Source organism: Megascapheus bottae, chromosome 6 (genome assembly GCF_031878675.1).
Source record: "Megascapheus bottae isolate mThoBot1 chromosome 6, mThoBot2.hap1, whole genome shotgun sequence".
In the NCBI taxonomy this organism is placed as follows: domain Eukaryota; kingdom Metazoa; phylum Chordata; class Mammalia; order Rodentia; family Geomyidae; genus Megascapheus; species Megascapheus bottae.
Window position 1 is genome coordinate 70,239,889 of NC_143514.1, and position 19,806 is coordinate 70,259,694.

At 49.8% G+C, this 19,806-nt stretch overlaps 1 protein-coding gene across 2 annotated transcripts; it reads left to right on the top strand.

Annotated features, from left to right (window-relative positions):
- Nucleotides 1-131: 131 nt before the first annotated feature.
- Ifnlr1 (interferon lambda receptor 1) lies at nucleotides 132-17,952 on the top strand. 2 transcript variants are annotated; one of them, XM_090335559.1, is made up of 7 exons: nucleotides 132-244; nucleotides 3,752-3,875; nucleotides 11,413-11,597; nucleotides 13,466-13,608; nucleotides 15,583-15,739; nucleotides 16,094-16,224; nucleotides 17,172-17,952. In XM_090335559.1, exons 1-7 carry the CDS (start codon nucleotides 187-189, stop codon nucleotides 17,937-17,939), a joined length of 1,566 nt encoding a protein of 521 aa, XP_090191685.1. In that variant the 5' UTR covers nucleotides 132-186; the 3' UTR covers nucleotides 17,940-17,952. The 2 variants fall into 2 exon arrangements, with proteins under 2 accessions (XP_090191685.1, XP_090191684.1); XM_090335558.1 differs by lacking the exon at nucleotides 132-244 and having other exon boundaries at nucleotides 2,652-3,875.
- The last annotated feature ends 1,854 nt before the right edge of the window (nucleotides 17,953-19,806 follow it).

Here is a 19,806-nt window from a genome sequence, read left to right on the forward strand (position 1 = left end):
GGGCTGAGACTGGAGGGGGCGGGGTGGGGAGGGAGGAGAAGGGGGAGGGGCTGGCAGCTCCGGCCCCGCCCCTCGGTCCTCGGCTCCGCCTCCAGCGCCGCTCGGGGCCGCTCTGGCCGGTGTCGGGAGCCGCCGCCGCCCTGGACCAGCGCCGGGCCGGGCCGGGCGGGCTCCACCCGGGCTGAGATGTTGGCGTCCGGCCGGTGGGCGCCCCTGCTCCTGTGCCTGGTGCAGGTCAGCGCAGGTGAGTGCGCGCCGCGCCGCGGGGAGGTGAGGGCCGGGCTGGGGCCGGGCCGGGGCCCGGCGGGGACGGGGGCACGGCGTCGGGGAGCCCCGGGGCGGGGGACGGGGGCACGGCGCCCGGGAGTCCTGGGCGGGGACGGGGGCACGGCGTCGGGGAGCCCGGGGCGGGAGGACGGGGGCACGGCGTCGGGAAGCCCGGGGCGGGGACGGGGGCACGGCGCCCGGGAGCCCCGGGGCGGGGGGGACAGGGACACGGCGCCCGGGAGCCCCGGCCGGCCCCCGACCCAGCGCCCGCCAGCTCCAGTGTGGAGCTCCGCGCATTCGGGAAGCCGGTCCTCCTCCTCCTTTCCGGGAAGCGGCCCGGGTTTTCAGCTCCAGGCCGCCGCCAGGCCGCGGCCGTGCGTGTCTTCCTCGGCGTCCTGATGCCCGGGACTCGGCCGGCCGGCCCGCGGGGCTCCATCCCCGGCCCGCGAGCCCGGGGGCGGCCGGCCAGTCCCCGCCCTCCGTGGCGCAGGCCCGGCCGCGCGCCCGCCGCTCCGCGCGGGGGAGGCCCGCCAGGCGGCGTGGGACGTTTCCTTCTGCTCCGAACTCAGTCTTCGGAGCTGGAAAGATCGGAGCCCCCCCTCAGAATCACTGCCGCGGGGATCGCGGGCTAGCCTTGCAACCTCGCCACCCGAGAAGGTAGGATCTCCTTTTACCAAAGGGGAAACTGAGTCCCAGGACCACTGACGGAGCTCTCAAAGAGATGAGAGACGCCTCTGAAAGCTGGCGGCCATGTTTGTGTCCAAACATCAACAGGGTCAGCCCAGGCCTGGGTGCTGCGCTGATCGTTGAGGTACAGATTTCCATGGTGGCCTAAGCGACACTGATGGGCTCAAGGTGCCTCCTGAGACCACGGTTCTCCCATAGCTCAGGACACAGAGCTGGGTTCTGGCACACAGTGGTCCCCCCGATGCTGCGGCCTAAAGTGGCCAAGAGCATAAGGCTGTGCCGGCCCCAGAGAACTGACAGGAAGAAGGAGAGTAAAACGTTCAGAATTGTCAGGGCAGGCCTGAATTTGAATCCTGAGTTAAAGACTCATTGGCTGAAAGGGCCTCATTTTCCTACCTGCAATCGGATGGTCACAATCAGAACAGAACCGACCTCCCAGGGAGGTCTGAGGCTTAAAGATACAAGTCAAGTTGAATTCAGTGGCTCTACCATTTGAGCCACACTTCCACTGCTGGCTTTTTGGTAATTAACTGGAGGTAAGAGTCTCTCAGGTGTGTCTGCCCAGGCTGGCTTTGAGCCTTGATCTTCAGATCTCAGCTTCCTGAGTAGCTACGATTACAGGTATGAGCCACAGTGCCTGGTTATATGTTATTATTCTTATCAACCACAGCCACCACCTTATAGAGATATCCAGGAAGACTTCCTGGAGAAAGTTACATTGGAACCAGGTATTAGATAGTGAACACCAGGCAATCCAAAACAGCAGGGTCCAAAGACATCCAAAAGGACATGGGGTACATGTACCCGTGGGGAAAGGACACTCTGCCCTGTGGCAGAGGAGAGAGGGGAAGGCCAGGTGAGATTGGGCAGGCAGAGTGTCACTGAGAGACAAAGGAATGTGGCAAAAGCCAGGGGAGAGCCACAGGAAGTTCAAGTGGAGGAAAAGGCACGTGCAAAGGCGCAGGGTGCCCCAGGAAGAGCCAAATTCCACATGACTGGAGAGCGGGGAGCAGGGGAAGAAGGTAGCAGTAAAGGCTTGGGAGTTTTGTCAGAGTGAGAGGGAGAGAAACCTGGAAAGAGTTTGCATGGCAGAGGGGCCTGATCTGAGGGGACCCCCATTAAAGTGAGATGCAATAAGGGATGGCTAGAGCCCCATCCTCAGAGCCACACAGGGCACCCAGATGCAGTACTGGTTACACCATTACAGCCTAAGGCCTAGCTGTCCAGCCTTCAGTCGAGGTTCCCCATGTGGGAGAGTTGTTAATCATGGCAGACATCCTTGTGGCTCTTGACTGGTCTGTGTCCTGTTTGTGCTTGCCTGACCATCCCTGGCACTGGATGCCAGCCTGGTATTCTTTTTTTTTTTTTGCCAGTCCTGGGCTTGAGCTCAGGGCCTGAGCACTGTCCTTGGACTTTCTCAAGGCTAGAGCTCTACCACTTGAGCCTCAGTACCACTTCCGGCTTTTTTGTATGTATGTGGTGCCGAGGAATCGAACCCGGGTCTTCATGCATGCTAGGCAAGCACTTTAACCACTAGGCCAAACTCCCGGCCCCAGCCTGGTATTCTTTATAGAATCCTAGGGAGAGCTCAGCCTGGGGCAGCTCCTGACCCTTCCATGGAAAGAATTAGGTCAATATATACCGCCACGGAGAATAAGATCAAGGAGTTATTACTCAAGATCCCTGGTGTAGTTTACTCAAGATCCAGGTTAGTTCTCTGGCCCCAGGTTACATGAGGCAGGAATGCAGAACCAGAGAGAGGGAGGGAGGGGTGAGGGGAAGACATCTACCTGAGGAGTTCTGCTTCTAATGCTCGGGCAGCAACCTCTTGGCTCCTTCTCATTCCTCCAGTTTGGGAGCAGAGAGACCAGTTAAGAAGCCTTTAAGTAGCTGGGAGCTGGCATCTCATGCCTGTAATCCTAGCTGCTCAGGAGGCTGAGATCTAACGATCAGTGTTCGAAACCAACCAGGGCAGGAAAGTCCAGGAGACTCTAAGCACCAAAGGAACAACAACAAAAAACAAACAAACAAAACTAAAGTGGAGCTCTGGCTCAATGGGTAGAGTGTTAGTCCCAAGCTAAAAAGCCCAGGGACAATGCCCAGGTTCTGAGTTCAAGCCCCAGGACTGGCATCAAAAGAAAAAAAAAGGAAATGTGGCCTAGTGGTAGAGTGCTTGCCTAGCATGCACAAAGCCATGGGTTCAATTCCTTGATACCACATAGGCAGAAAAAGCCAAAAGTGGTGCTGTGGCTCAAGTAACAGAGTGCTAGCCTTGAGCCAAAAGTGTCCAAGGACAGTGCCCAGTCCCTGAGTTCAAGCCCCAAGACTGGCAAAATAAATAGTAAGATAAATAAATAAATATTTTTTAAAAGAAAGTAAAGAAAAAGAAGCAGCCTTTAAATAATCCATGTTAGTTACAGTATTACTCATTCAACACTTATGAATCCTGTACCTACTGTGTGTCAGGAGCCATTCCATCCAGGCACTGGGAACCCACAAACATGCTGAGACCTTGAGACTCTGAGACCCTCTGGGAATTTGCCTCTGGAGATCCAGGGGAACCAGGCCATCAGATAGATGGCCCTTGCTCCCCAGCTCCTGTTGGAACCCTCAGGGGGCTCTTGTCATGACACAAATGTCATGGAGAGGGGAAGAGCCTGCAAGACAACCAGTCAGTGGCCAGTCACTCCTCAGACGTGGCAAGCAGCTACCACCTGTCTCGCTGCCCTTCAGCTCTCAGTACCTGTATCTGAACCAGCCCTGAGTTCCAGGCCTCATGGTCTCTTCTCCCACACAGGAAGACCCCATCTATCCCCTCCCCGGAATGTAACCCTGTTCTCCCACGACTTCGGTGTATATCTGACGTGGCTCCCAGGGCTTGGCTACCCCCAGAACGTGACCTATGTTGTGACCTACCAAAGGTAAGGAGAGGCTCTGAGCTGGTGGGTGGAGTGGAGGGGTGTATTGGGGTGGCCAGCCTCCAGAGCTTCTCTGGATCCCATGGAGGGCGGCACATAGCAGGTGTGTGGAGAGAGGCTTCTAATAAAGGTTGGAGGTAGTGGGATCCATGTAGAGGAGTGTCAAAACTTGCAACCCGCCATAGACCCACAATCCCCCAGGACCCAGACAAGGCAGTAATGGAGCCTAGACCATAGAACTGAGGTTTGGGGTACCAGGGAACCTATAGCCTTCCACCAGCTTCAGATCCCAAGGTTCTAATCACCAAAGTTTTACATTGCATTTTGTATGGGGAAGTATGTGCAGATGGTAAAGTATAAGCATCTACATGTGACAATATTATGCAAACTAGTGGTAGTTGACTTCTTCCTTATCTCAGGAACTAAGGCCAACCAGTAAACAGTTTACAATTTGCACAGGCTTTTATCTATCCCCAAGCTCCCAGAAAGTTTGGGGCCAAATTAGCCAATACCAGGGTAGATCTGAATTCCTGTTAAGCCAGGACTGATAGACCTTTCATACTCTCAGCATTCTGAGAGCATGTTGTAAGAAAGCCTTATAAACTCTCAATCCTTTCAGGTCTCATGGCTCAGCTTTCCGGACTCACAGAGGAGACCATTCAATGGCCCAGGGATGGAGAGAAGTTAGGGCAAGGCTTAGAAGGAGTTACCAGGGCTAGGAAATGCAAGGCTTGAGTGCCCAGATGAGGTACTTGGAGTTGTTCCAGCTGATTAATGAGAGCAGACATACAGCTAGGAGCTGATACTGCCTCCTGCAGACTGGAGACTAGGGTGGGCTCAGATCATGTTTTCCTGGGGAGCTGGACAGGGCCTTGGGGTCCTTCCTAGCTAAGCCCAAGCAGTGAATAAATACTAGCCCAAAGGAATCTGAGATTTGTAGTACGTGCTCCATCTTTCAAACAGATGAGGATGGCCTGGAGTTCTTCTGTAGGAAGGCGAGAGGACAGAGGCAGAAGGCTGGGAGGACCAACCTGGAGTTGGTGAAGGAGGAAACAGGAAAGGGAAGAGCTCTGATGCCCTCAGACCCTCTCTGGGCCAGGCAGGTGCTGTGTGGTTTCATTTCAGAGGGGAGGAAACAGGCCAAACTTGACTTGTTTAAGGAAGCTAGTGATGGAGCCAGAAAAAGAACCCAAGTCTGTCTGATCCCAAAGTTTGTTCCCTTCCTGCTCTGCCATCAGGGTGATAACCAGAACAATAGCTGCAGATGCAGATAAGCAGAGGATTTGCAGATGTGAAGATGGGGGTGGGGCACCTGGCCCTCAGATCAGACTGCAGGGGAGCATTCCAAAGCAAGTACCATATCCGTATCAGGAGACAGAACATACCCATTATGAGTAGTCTTCAGTCTTCTGTTCTCTTGCTCTTGCTTTCATTTTCTTCTTCAGTGATTCCTGTCGTTCATATGTTGGGTCCTCTCTTTCCGTCTTCAATATTTGTCTTGTTCTCTCAAATCCCAGTTATCTGTTTATTCTAAATAGAATACATTGCACTTTTGATTTTTGAAAAAAAATCAATTGTGCAATATTACTCACCATCCCTCTTACATCTTTATCTTATTGTAATGGTTTCAATATGAATGAACACACACACATACACAGTCTCGTGTGCTGTATATGCACTTGGTCACTGTCTGGTAGCACAATTTTGGAAGGTTCTGTAAACTATAAGAGACAGGACTTCACTGAAGGAAGTAGGTCCCTAGGGACTGGGTCCTTAAAGGGTATCTTGTCCCTGGCCACTTCCTGTCTCTTCTACTTCCTGTCTTCAGTGATGGTGAAGAAGCTCTTACAGATGGCCACACAACCCCACCGCCATGATCCTGTGCCTCACAGTGGGCCTAGAATTGTGCAGTCAAGTGACCATAGACTGAGTTCTCTGAAACACTGGTCTGGAATAAATCCTTCCCTTTTAGTTGTTTCCCAGTGGTGGGAAAAGTAACTAACACAGTTTTATGTTTTTCTTAACAGTAGTCCTTTCTAGCTAACAAGTTTACAACTGAGAAGGCCTACTGCATTAAAGTAATAATAATAATCTCTTTATTGAATTCAGTTGTCTAGTTAAAAAATCAACGTGACTATCAGGCGCTAGTGGCTCACACTTATAATCCTAGCTACTCAAGAGGCTGAGATTTGAGGATCTCGGTTGGAAGCCAGCCCAGGCAAGAAAGTCCTTGGGACTCTTATCTCCATTTAACCACTAAATAACTGGAAGTGGAGCTGTGGTTCAAAGTGGTAAAGCTCAGGAGCAGTGCCTAGGCCCTGAGTTCAAGCTCCAGAACTGGCAAAACAACAGCAACAACAAAAATCAATATTATTGAGTTAAACTTCACATAGACCAAAGTACAGTACAGTCTTATGAGATGAGTTTGGACAAGTGTATATACCCATATAACCACCACCACGATTAAAGTATAAAGTATCTCCATTGCCCTTGAAACTTCTCCCAGACTACTTTCTACTCAGTCTCCTGATAGAGAGCCTTAGATCTGCTTTTTGACTATTCCAGAATTTCATACAAATTATATCCTTTGTGTCTGGCTTCTTTCACTCACCCCATGGTTCTGAAATGTATTCACTTTGCTATGCATTAGTAGTTTATTTCTTTTTGTGACTAAGAAGTATTTCATAGTATGATTAGACTATTCTTTATCCATTTTTCCATCAGGGGCTATTTGGGTTGCTCTGAGTTTGAGGTGCGGGGTGTGTGTGTGTTACTTTGCTAGGGCTGTCATAGACTCTTTCTTCAAGACGTGACTCTAACGTGTAAATACAACTACAAATTTCTTAGCCTATTCCAGCACTGACTCCTAAGTCCAAAGTCTTATCTAAATATTATCTAATTCTCAAGCGTGGGTGTAACTAGAGACATGATTCACCCTGAGACAAAAATGATCTCTACCAGTGGACCCAAGAAACCAGTTAAGTTCTGGGCCTCTAAAACAACATGGTAGACATTCCTAGTTCCAGAAGGGGAAAACAGGAAAGAAGGAAAGGACAACAGGTTCCCAAGCAAATTCCAAACCTTTGGAAAGAAATTCTGTTAGGTTTTAGGCTGAAGAACAGTCTTCCTAGCCAGGTGTCATGGGGCATACCTGTAATCCCCATACTTGGGACACTTAGGCAGAAGGATCAGGAGTTTCAGGCCAGCTGGAGCTGAAATAATAGAAGACTCTCAAAACTAAGCACAAAACAAAACCAAAATAATCTTATTTTGCTTACTCTTCTGTCCCCTAGAGTCCCGAGGTAACAGCCCCACCCCCATTTCCCTATTCTTAAGACATTGGGTAACAGCAGCCAGGCCTTGGGTGGCAGCAATAACTGCTCATTTCCAAATCATCTTGGGATCATTTTTACCTCTGTGTGTGTGTGTGTGTGTGTGTGTGTGTGTGTGTGTGTGTGTGTGTGTGTGTATGTGTGTTTGTGTGTGTGTGTTTTGTGGGGCTTGAACTCAGGGCCTGGACACTGTCCCTGAGCTTTTTTGCTCAAAGCCACATTTGAGCCACAGTGTCAGTTCTGGCCTCGTCTGAGTAGTTTATTGGTAACAAGAGTGTCATTGACTTTTCTGCCCTGGACTGGCTTTGAACCGTGATCCTCAGGTCCTGATCTCCAGAGTAGCCAGGATGATAGGCATGAGTCACTAGCACCCAGCCATTTTTACCTTTCCTTGAAGTAAATGTTTCCCAGGCAGATGGTTTTGTTGTACCCTCTGACAGCCTTCTTTCCTGTTCTCTGGTCTCCATCCGTTTTAGTCAAAGCTGGACGTATTCTGTCTTTGCTGCTATAAACCCATTTTCAAGCTGGGCGCCAGCGGCTCACACCTTGACCCTAGCTACTCAAGAGGCTGAGATCTAAGGTTTGCGTTTCAAAGCCACCCTAGCCAGGAAAGCCCATGAATCTCTTACTTTGAATTAACCACCAAAACAAAAGGAAGAGTATTTTTAAAAAGGAAGTGGAATTATAGCTCAAGCACCACCCTTGCATGAACAAGCTAAGATAGCAACCCAGGACCTGGGTTAATACAGGCACACAAAAAAAGAAAAAGAAAAAAAAAACAAACAAACCTTCATGTCTGGTTTCTACTAACATGGCAGATTAAATCCACAAGTTGCACACAGTATATCTTTATCAAATAGTGTTCCAGCCATTGCCTTGCTGTTCTCTCCAGAACACATTTTCCCTTTTATTTTCTACATTGTTTAATTTTGTTTTCAACTTAGATACACTAAGAGTACCCCAAATCTAGCTAGGTACTGGTGGCCCACACCCATAATTCTAGCTACTAGGAGACTGAGTTCAAAGTCAGCTGAGGCAAGGAAGTCCATGAGACTCTTATCTCCAGTTAATAACCTGAAAACGGGAAGTGGTGCTATGGCTAAAGTAGTAAAGTGCTCACCGTGAGCAAAGGAAGTTCCAGGACAAACCCAGGCCTTGAGTTCAAGCCCTACAATGGAAGAAAGAAAGAAAGCAAAAAGAAAGAAAGAATCCCAAATCTTTAAGTTCTGACTCTTTTTTGCTTTACCAATTTCTTTTCTTTTCTTCTTTGACAGTCTGGGGCTTGAACTCAGAGCCTGAGCACTGTCCTAGGGCTTTCTCAAGACTAGAGCTCTATCTACCACTTGAGCCACAGCACCACGTTCAGATTTTTCTGTGTATGTGATACTGAAAATTTGAAGCCAGGGCTTCATTCATGCTAGGCAAGCCCTCTACCACTAGGCCCCACTCCCAGCCCTGCTTTTAACAATTTCTTCCATTTATCTTCTCTCACATTTGACTGTAAACATTGCAGAAAAACCAGGCTATACTTTCAACATTTCCCTTCAAAATCTCTTCTGCTAAATACCCAGGTTCTTCCCTTTCAACTTCTCCTTTCTGCAAAACAAAACACAATTCATAAAACATAATTCTAGGAAATTTGTCTCTGAGCCTTTTTTTTTATTCCAGTCAACAGTATATGAGAATTCTGTTTGTTCCATCTGCTCACCAATATATAATACGGTCAGTCCTCTAATTTATTTTTTTTATCTCTTCTACTGTGTACGAGTATTTCATCATAGCTGTAGTTTGCCTTTCCAAAATGATCAATGGTTCAATGGTGTCGAATACCTTCCTGAGGGGTCATCGGCCATTCATATGTCTGCTTTTGTTAAGTGACTATCCAAGTTTGTGGCTTATTTTTTTTTTACTTATGGAAATACCTTTCTCATGATCGAATTGTAAGAGTTCTTTGTTTATTTTAGCTACCAGCCTTTAACAATGTATATATTATGATGACTAATTTGATTGTCAACTTGATTCCATTGAGAGACTCCCAGGAGGTTAGGAGAGCACTTCTCCAGATACATCTGGGCGGGCATTTCCAGAGAAGAACTAAGAGGGAAAGGCCTGCTGTGAGTGTGGGTAGCACTGTCCATGGGCTGGAGAAAGCTAGCCCGCACAGATTCTCTGTCTGTCTTTCTCTTCCTGTTCTCCATGATGTGAGCTGCTCTGCACCTGTCATCCCCCTACCCCCACCCTCCTGACCACTGTGATGTGAGCTGCTCTTCACTTCTCTGTCCTCCACATGGTGACAGGCCCAAAACTGAGTCAAAAAACCCCTTCCTACTTTGAATTGTTCCAGGTGTTTATTTAGCAACATAAAAAGAAAAGTCAATTGCACTGGACGCACATCTCACACGTTTGTTTTTTGATGGTACTAGCGTTTGAACTCAAAGCCTTGAACTTGCTACATAAGCACTCTCAATTGAGCCATGCCTCCAGCCCTTTTTTACTTTAGGGAATGTTCTGAGTAGGGTCTTTTTTTTTTTAAATTTTTTTCGCCAGTCCTGAGGGCCTGGTGCTCTACCACTTGAGCCACAGCACCACTTCTTGCTTTTTGCTGTGTATGTGGAACTGAGGAATTGAACCCTGGGCTTCATGCATGCTAGGCAAGTGCTCTACCACTAGGCCACTGATCCTCCTATCTATGACCCTTGCAAACAAGGTTATAGCTGTGAGTCATTTTTTCCAGTCATTGAGTGAAGTGTCTTAAAAATGTGTCATTTTAATTGTGAATTTTTATTCCTGTAGTTTGCCTTTTTTTCACTTGAGGAAGTATGAGCTATTAAAGGAGCACATGCAAATTGGAATTTTTCTATTCCTGTTGAATAGAATTGTTTATGATTATGTAGTGACTCCATCTTCAGTATTGCTTTGGACTTTGGAGTTTATATTTTGTCTTTCATCAATATAACTATAGTTCCCTTTTTAATGATGTGTAATTCTTTCCACCAAGAAACAAAATAGACGAACTGATTCTTTCCCAAAATCTGTCCTCCCTGTCTCCCTTGGCCTCTCCATTCTCCCATCACTCTGTCCTCAATCCCAGAAGTCCTTGGTTCTCTTTCGCGCGCGCGCATGCGCGCGCGCGCGTGTGTGTGTGTGTGCGCGTGCACTCATGTATGTACAAGTATTGGGTCATGAACTCAGAACCTCGTACTGCCCTTAAGTTTTTTTTACCTTGAATCACACTCTACTTCTAGCTTTTTGCTAGCTACTTGGAGATAAGAGTCTCATGGACTTTTCTGCCTAGGCTGACTTTGAACCTTGATCCTTAGATCTCAGTTGCCTTCGTAATTAGGATTACATGTATGAGACATGGCCGCATGACCCCCCAGGAGTTTTACCTGTCTACCATAGGCCCCATGGGGGAGGTGTTGAAGGTGAGAGACAGAAGCTGAGGCATGGTCACTTGCCTAAGGACCAGAGCTAATAGCAAGCAGAACCAGGACTCCCACTGTCATTCATCTTGAGCTTTCCTGCACAAGGCAAGCTCCTTTCCATCACAGGGCGTTTCTTCTTGCTGTTCCTCCCCGAAGAGCTTCCCCTGGCCCCCTCCTCCTTCTCACCAAAGTTTCAGCCTCAATACCATCTTCTTAGCCTTTTCTGGGTCACTTATTGTGAGCACTCGCTCCCATGTTACGCTTACCGTTCCAGGGGAGGGGGAGTGGTCACTGTTTTTACCAGCTCCTAAGTTGAGGTAGCTGCTGTAACTCCTGCCTGTGGTCCTCTTCCCATCAGGTCTAAGTTCCAGGGAGGTGGAGGTGGGGTGGGAGCACAGCTGTCATGGATTGCTGATTCACTACTGATCAGAACGCAGATTTCACTGGGGATTGAAATCACAAATCTGCACGGTCCCCTCCAATAGCCACATGGTGCCCAGCTTACAGCAGGGGTCCCATAAATGCCTGAAGGAGTAAACATATGAAAAGTCTCCCCTAGTATAGAATCCTGACGGAGGCATTGAGTAAAGGAGGGACACAGCCAGGACTTCCAGCCACATCTGTCTGGTTATTGTGCCACAATTGATGGCTGTCCAGATGGATAGATGAAGAGCTGGGCAATGGGCTGGAGGAACGAGTGACCACATGTTTGGTAAATCCCCCTCTAATCCAGAGGCTACGTCCATAGTCCCTTATTCATTTGTCTCCCCTCTCCCCTCCCAGCCTCCTTACTCCTGAACGGTGGTATAAAGTAGAGAAGTGCATGGGAACCAGGGCGCTGCTGTGTTCTCTGATGTGCCTGAAGAAGCAGGACCTGTACAACAAGTTCAGGGGACGTGTGCAGGCAGTATCTGCCAATGCCAAGTCTCCAAAAGTAGAATCCAAGTACTTGGATTACCTTTTTGAAGGTAGGTGTGTGCGAGAAAAGAACTGATAGAGAGCCGCTCCCTATCCCAGGAGGGGCCTCAGAGGAAAGAACTCAAGATCTGAACAAGAGATCTATTCAGTTGGCTCACATGTCCACAGAAACTGGAAAGTTCCACATTAACGGTCTAGAGTTAGAGAAAGAGGCAGGGAGGGAGGCTGTGGGGGGCGGAGGTGAGAAGGAGGGAGGGAAGGAGACTGAGAGAGGTGGGATCTGATGCTGAAGGACCTAAAAGTTCCCTGGAAGACCACAAGTGCAAGTTCAGGGGAGAGAGAACCTGTGAAGTCTGCAGCAAATGCACAGAGACCGAGAGACACAGAGACTGAGAGGCACAAAGCAAGTTTCTCTTTCTGCTGTTTCAACCATCTGGGCTCTGCCAGTCTCCAGAAACAGGCTCACAGACCATGCCATCTGTGTTCCACTTCCCCAAAGCAGAAAGCAGCTGTCCAAGGCAGCCCGCCTGGGCCTCCACCAGCCTCAGTGAGAAGGAACCAGGGACCAGCCACAGCCAGGAGCCAGATCTGCACAGCAGCCAACTTCATGTAGAGAGGCCAAGGACTTCTAGTTCATACAACGCATATGAAAGAACGTCCTTATTTTCTTTGTGCCATTACTTAGGCTTGAACCTAGGGCCTCACACTGTTGCTTAGCTCTTTTGCTTGAGGCTAGCACCCTACCACTTGAGCCACGCCTCCACTTCTGGATTTTGGGTGGTTAATTGGAGATAAGAGTCTCATGGACTTTCCTGCCTGAGTTGGCTTTGAGCCATTATCCTCAGAGTAGCTAGGATTTCAGGCACCAGCCACTGATGCTTCATTATGTACATATTCTTATTCCTACATTTGTTAGAAATTATTTTTAAGTTTGATTGGAAAACTATTTTCTTTTTCTTTTTTTTTTTTTTTTTGCCAGTCCTGGGCTTGAGCTCAGGGCCTGAGCACTGTCCTTGGACTTTCTCGAGGCTAGAGCTCTACCACTTGAGCCACAGCACCACTTCTGGCTTTTTGCTATGTATGTGGGTACCGAGGAATTGAACCCGGGTCTTCGTGCATGCTAGGCAAGCACTCTACCACTAGGCCAAACTCCCAGCCCCAAGAACCTGAGACTCTTATCACCAATTAATCTCTAGAAAATGGGAAGTGGGACTTGGCTCTAGGGTGGGGCAGTAGCCTTGAGCTGCTGAGCTCAGGGACAAAGCCCAGGCCCTAGGTTAGGGTGCCAGCCTTGAGCTGAAGAGCTCAGGAACAGTGCCCAGGCCAAGTTCAAGCCCTATGACACAAACACAAAAAAAAGAACATGTGTAACCTCAACTCACATTTGGGGATGGGGGGAGCAGGCTTACCTCTGTAATTCCAGCTACTCAGGAGACTGAGATCTGAGGATCACAATTCAAAGCCAACCCTGGCAGAAAAGTCCAATTAACCACTCAAAAACTAGAAGTGGCACCGTGGCTCTAATGGTAGAGCACTAAATGAATAGAAGCTCGGTAATGTACCAGGATCTACCATTAGTTAAATAAGTGATGAGTATAGTAAATCTGGGTCCTTCTGACCTTAGGCTAGGCTGAGCAAGGAAAAGGTGGTCTCAAGGGGAGAATGAAGACTCAGTTGCCCTCATAAAAGCTTATGTCTGTTACCGGCTGTCCAGGATTCTCTCAAATGTTTAAGGGCAAAATAGGGTTTGTGCCTCAGTTTTTCCTTGTTTAGAGTGGGAGTTGTGATATTTCCCTCTCAGGGTCAATGTGAGACTTAAGTCACTCAGTAGGTGTTTTACAAATTCCAGCAATGCCTTCTGAGAGGGCTGGGCAGAGGCAGGCGATAGAGTGACAGGTCCTGTTTCTATTTCCACCAGTGGAGCTGGCTCCACCCACCCTAGAGTTCACCTGGTTGGAAAAGACCCTGAGTGTCAATGCCACCTACCAGCTGCCCCCCTGCATGCCTTCCGTGGACCTGAAGTATGAGGTGGAGTTCTGGGCAGAGGGCTCCATAAACAAGGTGCGAAACCCCCTTTTCTGATGCCAGGCTCCTCCCCACCCAAACCCCAGCAGTTCTCACTTTCCCACTGCATCCCACACACCCCTTCCAGGAAGGCTTCCTGGCAGTCAGCCCTCACTGTGCACAGTGAAATTGGCCTGATTTCACAAGAGACAAAGCACTGGACAGGTGGAAGCCACACCTGCTTCATTTAAATATTATTATTCGCCTCTTCTCTTTTCCTCTCAAATTTTACTGACGTATGTGGGCAAGTTGCAAGTAACTGAATTACTAGGTCACCCCCACAATTACAGGAACCCCCACAATACACACAAAGGCTTAGTAGCAAACCAAAAGAACCCAGAGATAAATAACTTTCATCTAGTTATATACCCAGATCTGGATATGTACCTAGATCTATTTAAGCCAAAGGTTGGTGGATGGTGGACTCTTTCTCTGCAGTGCCAGACAGCAGATATGCTAGGCTTTATGGGTCTGTCCTGCTGTCATGACTCTGCTGTTGTATCACAAAATGAGCCACAGAAGCCAAGCACTGGTAGCTCATGCCTGTAATCCTAGCTACACAGAGGCTGAGATCTGAAGGCCCCAGTTCAAAACCAGGCAGGGAAGTCCATAAGACTCTTAACTCCAGTAAACTACCAAAAAGCTGAGCTCTAGCTCAAGTGGTAGAGCCCTAACCTTGAACCAATGAAACTCAGGGACAACACTCAGGTCCTGAATTCAAACCCCAGGACCAACACACACACACACACACACGCACACGCACGCACACACACACACACGCACGCGCATACACACACAGACACACGCACACGCATGCGCATACACACACAGACACACACGCACGCACGCACGCATGCACACACACGCCTCAGAAAATATAGAAACCCATGCCCAGATCCCTGCACAATGTCAGGAGACAAGCCAAGTTCCACCAAGGGCTGTAGTTTACTGACCCCTGCTCCTGTTTTCATTCCTCTTTGAACCCGACCTTCCTTTACTGTGTTCCAGTGTGGCTCCTGCTTTCCAGAACCTTCCAGATACATTGAAACATCCCATAATGCTCTATAGCTATGAACCATTTTATGAATCAGTTAAAAAGCAATTTTTAAGTATTTCACAAATATTTTAGACCAGCCCTGGCCAATAAAAATAAAAGATGAGCCCCCATATGTCATTTTAAATACCTAAGTTTAACTGCTTAAAGGAGAACAGATCAGGGTTGGGAATGTGCCTTGCACTCATGAAGCTCTGGGTTCAGTTCCACATAAACAGAAAAGGCCAAAAGTGGCACTGTAACTCAAGTGGTAGAATACTAGCCTTAAGCCAAAGGTGCTGGCTCATGCCTGTAATCCTATCTACTCAGGAGGCTGATATCTGAGGATCAAGGTTCAAAGCCAGCCTGGGTACAAAAGGACCTGAGACTCTTATCTTCAATTAACCTCTAGAAAATGGGAAAGTGGGGCTTGGCTCTAGGGTAGGGCGGTAGCCTTCAGCTAAATAGCTCAGGGACAGCACCCAGGACCAGTTCAAGCCCCATGACCCACAAAAAAAAATAAAAAAGAAAAAAAAGAATGCTAGCCTTAAGCAAAAGAAGCTCAAGGACAGCACCAAGGCTCTGAGTTCAAGCCCCAGGACTGGCAAAAACAAAAACAAAAACGGATCAAGTCAGCCAGAGACCACTGATTCATACCTGTAATCTTAACTACTCAAGAGGCTGAGATCTGAGAATCACAGTTCAAGGCCAACCTGAGCTGGAAAGTCCATGTGGAAGTAGAGCTGTTGCTTGAACAGAAAAGGCTAAGGGACAGTACCCAGGCTCTAAGTTTGAATCCCAGGACAAGAACAACAACAAAAAAATCACAGATACAAAATGGAAGCCAGGGATGCCAAACTTCCTTCCTGCTGTTAACTCACGGGCTCAGGTAAAGAGCCAGTGTCTTTCTGCCGAACAGACCCCATTTCTTTTTCCAGACCCTGTTTCCCTTCAGCCTTTATGGCCAGCCAGTCCACATCCCACTAAAGCCTAAGACCAGCGGACGCTACTGCCTCAGGGCCAGAACCGGCTACACCATCAGCTCCAAGTACAGCCGATTCTCTGAACCCCATTGCCTCCTCCTGGAAGCCCCAGGTAGGTGCAAAGTGGAAGTGCTATGGGCATTTCCCTCAGGTCCCAGACGTCCAGGGAGGCAGTGGTTACAGTGTGAATGTACCAGTGGTCACATCCCATAATCCTAGCCACTCAGGAGCCTAAGATCTGAGGATCCCAGTTCAAAGCCAGCCTAGGTAGGAAAATCTATGAGACCTTTATGTCCGATGAACCAAAAGCTAGAAGTAGAGCTGTGGCTCAAGTAGTAGAGTGCCAGCCTTGAGGGCAAAAGCTAACAGACAGTGCCCAGGACCTGAGTGCAAGCCCCAGCAATAGGAAGAAAAAATGTGTGTCAGGTTCTGTCACTTTGTCATCACTGTCATCTTCCCTCCCCAGGGGCCAGCTGGACAGTCCTGGGGCTGCCCTCACTCCTGCCTCTGCTGCTAGTAGCTGCCGTTGGGGGTATGATCTGGAAGACCGTCAAGGGGAACCCCTGGTTTGAGCTGGCGAGGATGCCTCTGGCCCTGGTATGACAAGTTGAAGGGAGAGGGTAGAGGGGCAGATGGCAAGAAGTAGGTAGGGCTAACGCCGGGCACAGCGGCTCACACCTGTAATCCTAGCTACTCGGGAGGCTGAGATCTGAGGATTGAGGTTCAAAGCTAATCCGGGCACTAAAAAAATTCAGTTAACCACCAGAAAACTGGAAGTGACACTGTGGCTTAAGGGACAGGGTGGTAGCCTTGAGCTGAAGAGCTCAGGGACAGCGCCCAGGCCCAGAGTTCAAATCCCACAACCAACCAATAAAAAAAGAAGAAGAAGAAGGGCTGAATTTCAAGTAGATGAGCCATACTGGAATCTGTTATCTTTGAGTCCAGATTTTCACCATTAGTAATGCGTTCCTTTAGCAAGAATAGAAGAAAAATCTAATTTGTGTGTGACTGATAAACACCTTTACATTCCCTCTCATAATGATTTGCCACTTGCCCTGAGAGGCCCAGTGCTGGGGCCCAAAGAGAGATGGCCAGACGGGGAGGAGAGGTCCCAGAAGAATGTTACACTTCAACCGTGGCTGGGCCTGGCCCAGGCTGGCCTCAGGACACAGCTTGGCAAGGACTTAGCACTGACACCTTCCCTTTCACCCCCCAGAGATGGTCCAGAGGGCCTGGGGCTGGCTTGGAGGGCCCTCCTCAGTGGGCAGCTCTGAAGTGCATGTGTACAGTGCCCCCCGGGTCCCCAGCAGGATTAAAGGCCATCTGTGCTGGGGACGTGCTGCTAGACAGCACCCCAACACACGCACACTGGCTTTCCTCACCACAGTGGTTTGTCTCCTCCCTTATTTATGTTTTCTGGGAGGACACCTCTCAAAGAAACAACTTTTACATGAACCCTGCCTCAGATCTGTTTCTGGGGAGCCCCTGAGTCAAAGCGTACAGGAAGCCTCACCCTCTGTTCTTCCCTTCTCTCCCCAAATCAGGACTTTTCGAGATGCGGACACCCTGCTGTAACCTGTCAGCCCAGCGCAGCAGAGTCGCTGGATAACCTTATCCTATGCCCCCGCAAGGAGCTGCCCAGAAAAGTCAGGCTGGCCCCCCAAGTCAGGGCCCCCACCGCCGAACAGGCATGGCTAGGGGACAGTGCTGAGGACGAGGACACAGATGATGGTGACAGCTTCCAGGCCTACCTCTCCTTACCCCTCTTCCTGGCCCAGGAGCTCCACCCAACAGAACCCTCAGAGAAGTCTAGGGTACACTCAGAGCGGACTTGGACACCCCCAGCCCCGGGCCCAGGCTCCCCTGCCTGGGATTCCTTGCATGACAGCAGCCCCAGCACTGGGGACTCCTCATCCTGGGAAGAGACCCGATTCGCCAACTATTTGGCCAAGAAGGAGTCAGGCCCGGAGCTGGGGAAGGGCAGGCACCCCGACCCCATTGCACTACTGGACTCATCGGAGGACTTCAACTCCCCAGAAGAGCCCCAGAGGGATGGCCTCTCCTTGTGGACCACCTGGGGCTCCCCAGCCCCACAGCAGAGTCTGGTTCCTGGGGAGCCCCCAGTTTCTCTTCAGACATTCACCTTCTGCTGGGACAGTGATCCTGAGAAGGAAGAAGAGTGGGTAGAGGAGGAGGAGGAGGAGGAGAGTGAGATGGGGTCAGAAGATGGCAGCGCCGGCAGCTGGGGAGCTGAGCACCTGCGCAGGACTCAGCGCACAGGCGGGGCACCAGGACATTACCTGGCCAGGTGAGCTAGCCATGGCCTCCCACACAACAGGTGTTACACAGCTACACCCTTCACAGAAGCACCAGAGGTTCTGGCAGCTCCTTGGCCACCCACCTGGAAGCCACTATTTGGCCTGAGCAGAAAGATGTCATCAGTTCCTGTGACTGGTCCATCACCTTTGATGAACTGCAAGACAGATGGGCCAAAGTCAGCCCGGTGTCCTCATGGTGACCAGTGAGGTCGGATGTCTGGGGCCTTCTGGAGTCAGGGATCAGGGGAGGCCCACAGGAAGACAGGTGTGTCAGGACCTCATCGTCCTGCTGAGTCCATGGCCTCTGGGCTGTGATGACAGATAGGCCTCCGTACACAAAGAAATAAGTAGACGACAGGACAGAGGGGTCCTTATTTTATTTTATTTTTTTTGCCAGTCCTGAGTCTTGAACTCGGGACCTGGGCACTGCCCTTGGACGCTTTTTGCTCAGAGCTAGCGCCCTACCAGTTGAACCACAGTGCCACTTCTGGCTTTTTCTGTGTATGTGGTACCAGTGAATCGAACCAAGGACCCTTTGTGCATGCTAGGCAAACACTCTACCACTAGGCCACGCCCCCGGCCCCAGGACACTGTTCTTAATACCGGACAAATCTAGGTTCAAGCTCCAGCCCTGCTATTTCCCCTCCTCCTTCTGTCTCTGTTTTGCCATCTGCAGCTGCCATTTGGGTGTCGCAAGGGTCCAGGCGTGTCTTGGGTATGAGCAGCATAGGGTGTCAGTGGTACTGTCTGTGTGGTGGCTGGCAGGATCCCTCATCTGTCCACAACCCACCTGGAACCCCTAAACCATAGTGGGTGAAAGCTCCCACCTTCCAGCCTGTCTACCTCTTTCTTTCCTCCCACCCACGCCTTGCTGGTGGGCTGAGCTGGGAATCCAGAGTCCCAACAAGGGAAGCTGGGCCCTCTCCTCCCACAGGGTCCACCCCTAAAGGAGGCCCACTAATGGATCCCCACAGGACAGGGATCCATTTTGCAAGCCCACTTGGGGTGAGCAGTGTCTTTGGGGAGAGGTGACTCAGAGCGAGATGACTCATGCAGCCTCCACCCACTTTGCTGCACAATAACAGAGCTGAGCTATCACCCACAGGTCTGAGGGTTTTGTCCATTCTGTGTTGAGGTTCTGAACAGTTGTGGCTCTGGGGCCTTTAACTGCCAGGACTTCACTCTGCTATGCAAAAAAGAAAATCTTCACAGCCACCTTCCCCCAACTATGTAATTTTGAGGCTGACCAGAGGGGACAGCAGAACACAAGGCATGTGGAGAAATTCCTTAAGGCTATCTGCTCCAAAAGTCCTCCTACCTGTTCCCTAAGGCCTTGGGTTTTGGGTGTGGGGGTGGTGGAAGAAGCATAGGACCCTGCACCGCTCAGCCAGAGACACCTCACCCTGCCCTGCTCCATGTACAGAGGCCTCGCGTGCAAGGTACATAAACTGCTATAGAAGACGCTAGCAAACTGCTTTAGTACTTGAGCTCCTGGCTTGTTTGTTTCAAACGAAGAGCCTGAGGTCCACAGTGACAAAGCTCTTCTCAAGGCCACCCAGCAAAGCTGCCCTACTGTGTGTTCTCAAGGGTACACTTTGGCCTCTGCTTAGCCAAGCCAACACTTCCTGACCCGCTGGCCTTTATCAACAGAGGATATCCAAGGGTCACTAAACTGGTCAGAGGTCTCAATCGCTACCTCTGGAGCACATGCTCACACATGTATGTGCAACACACATAATGTTTGACTGCTAGCCCAGAGGAAGAAGAACAAAAGGGGAAAATGTGGCTCAGGGCCAACTCTGGAAAATGTCCCCACCAAGCCACATGTCCTTTCTGAGATACAACCAAGCTGCTTCGAGAG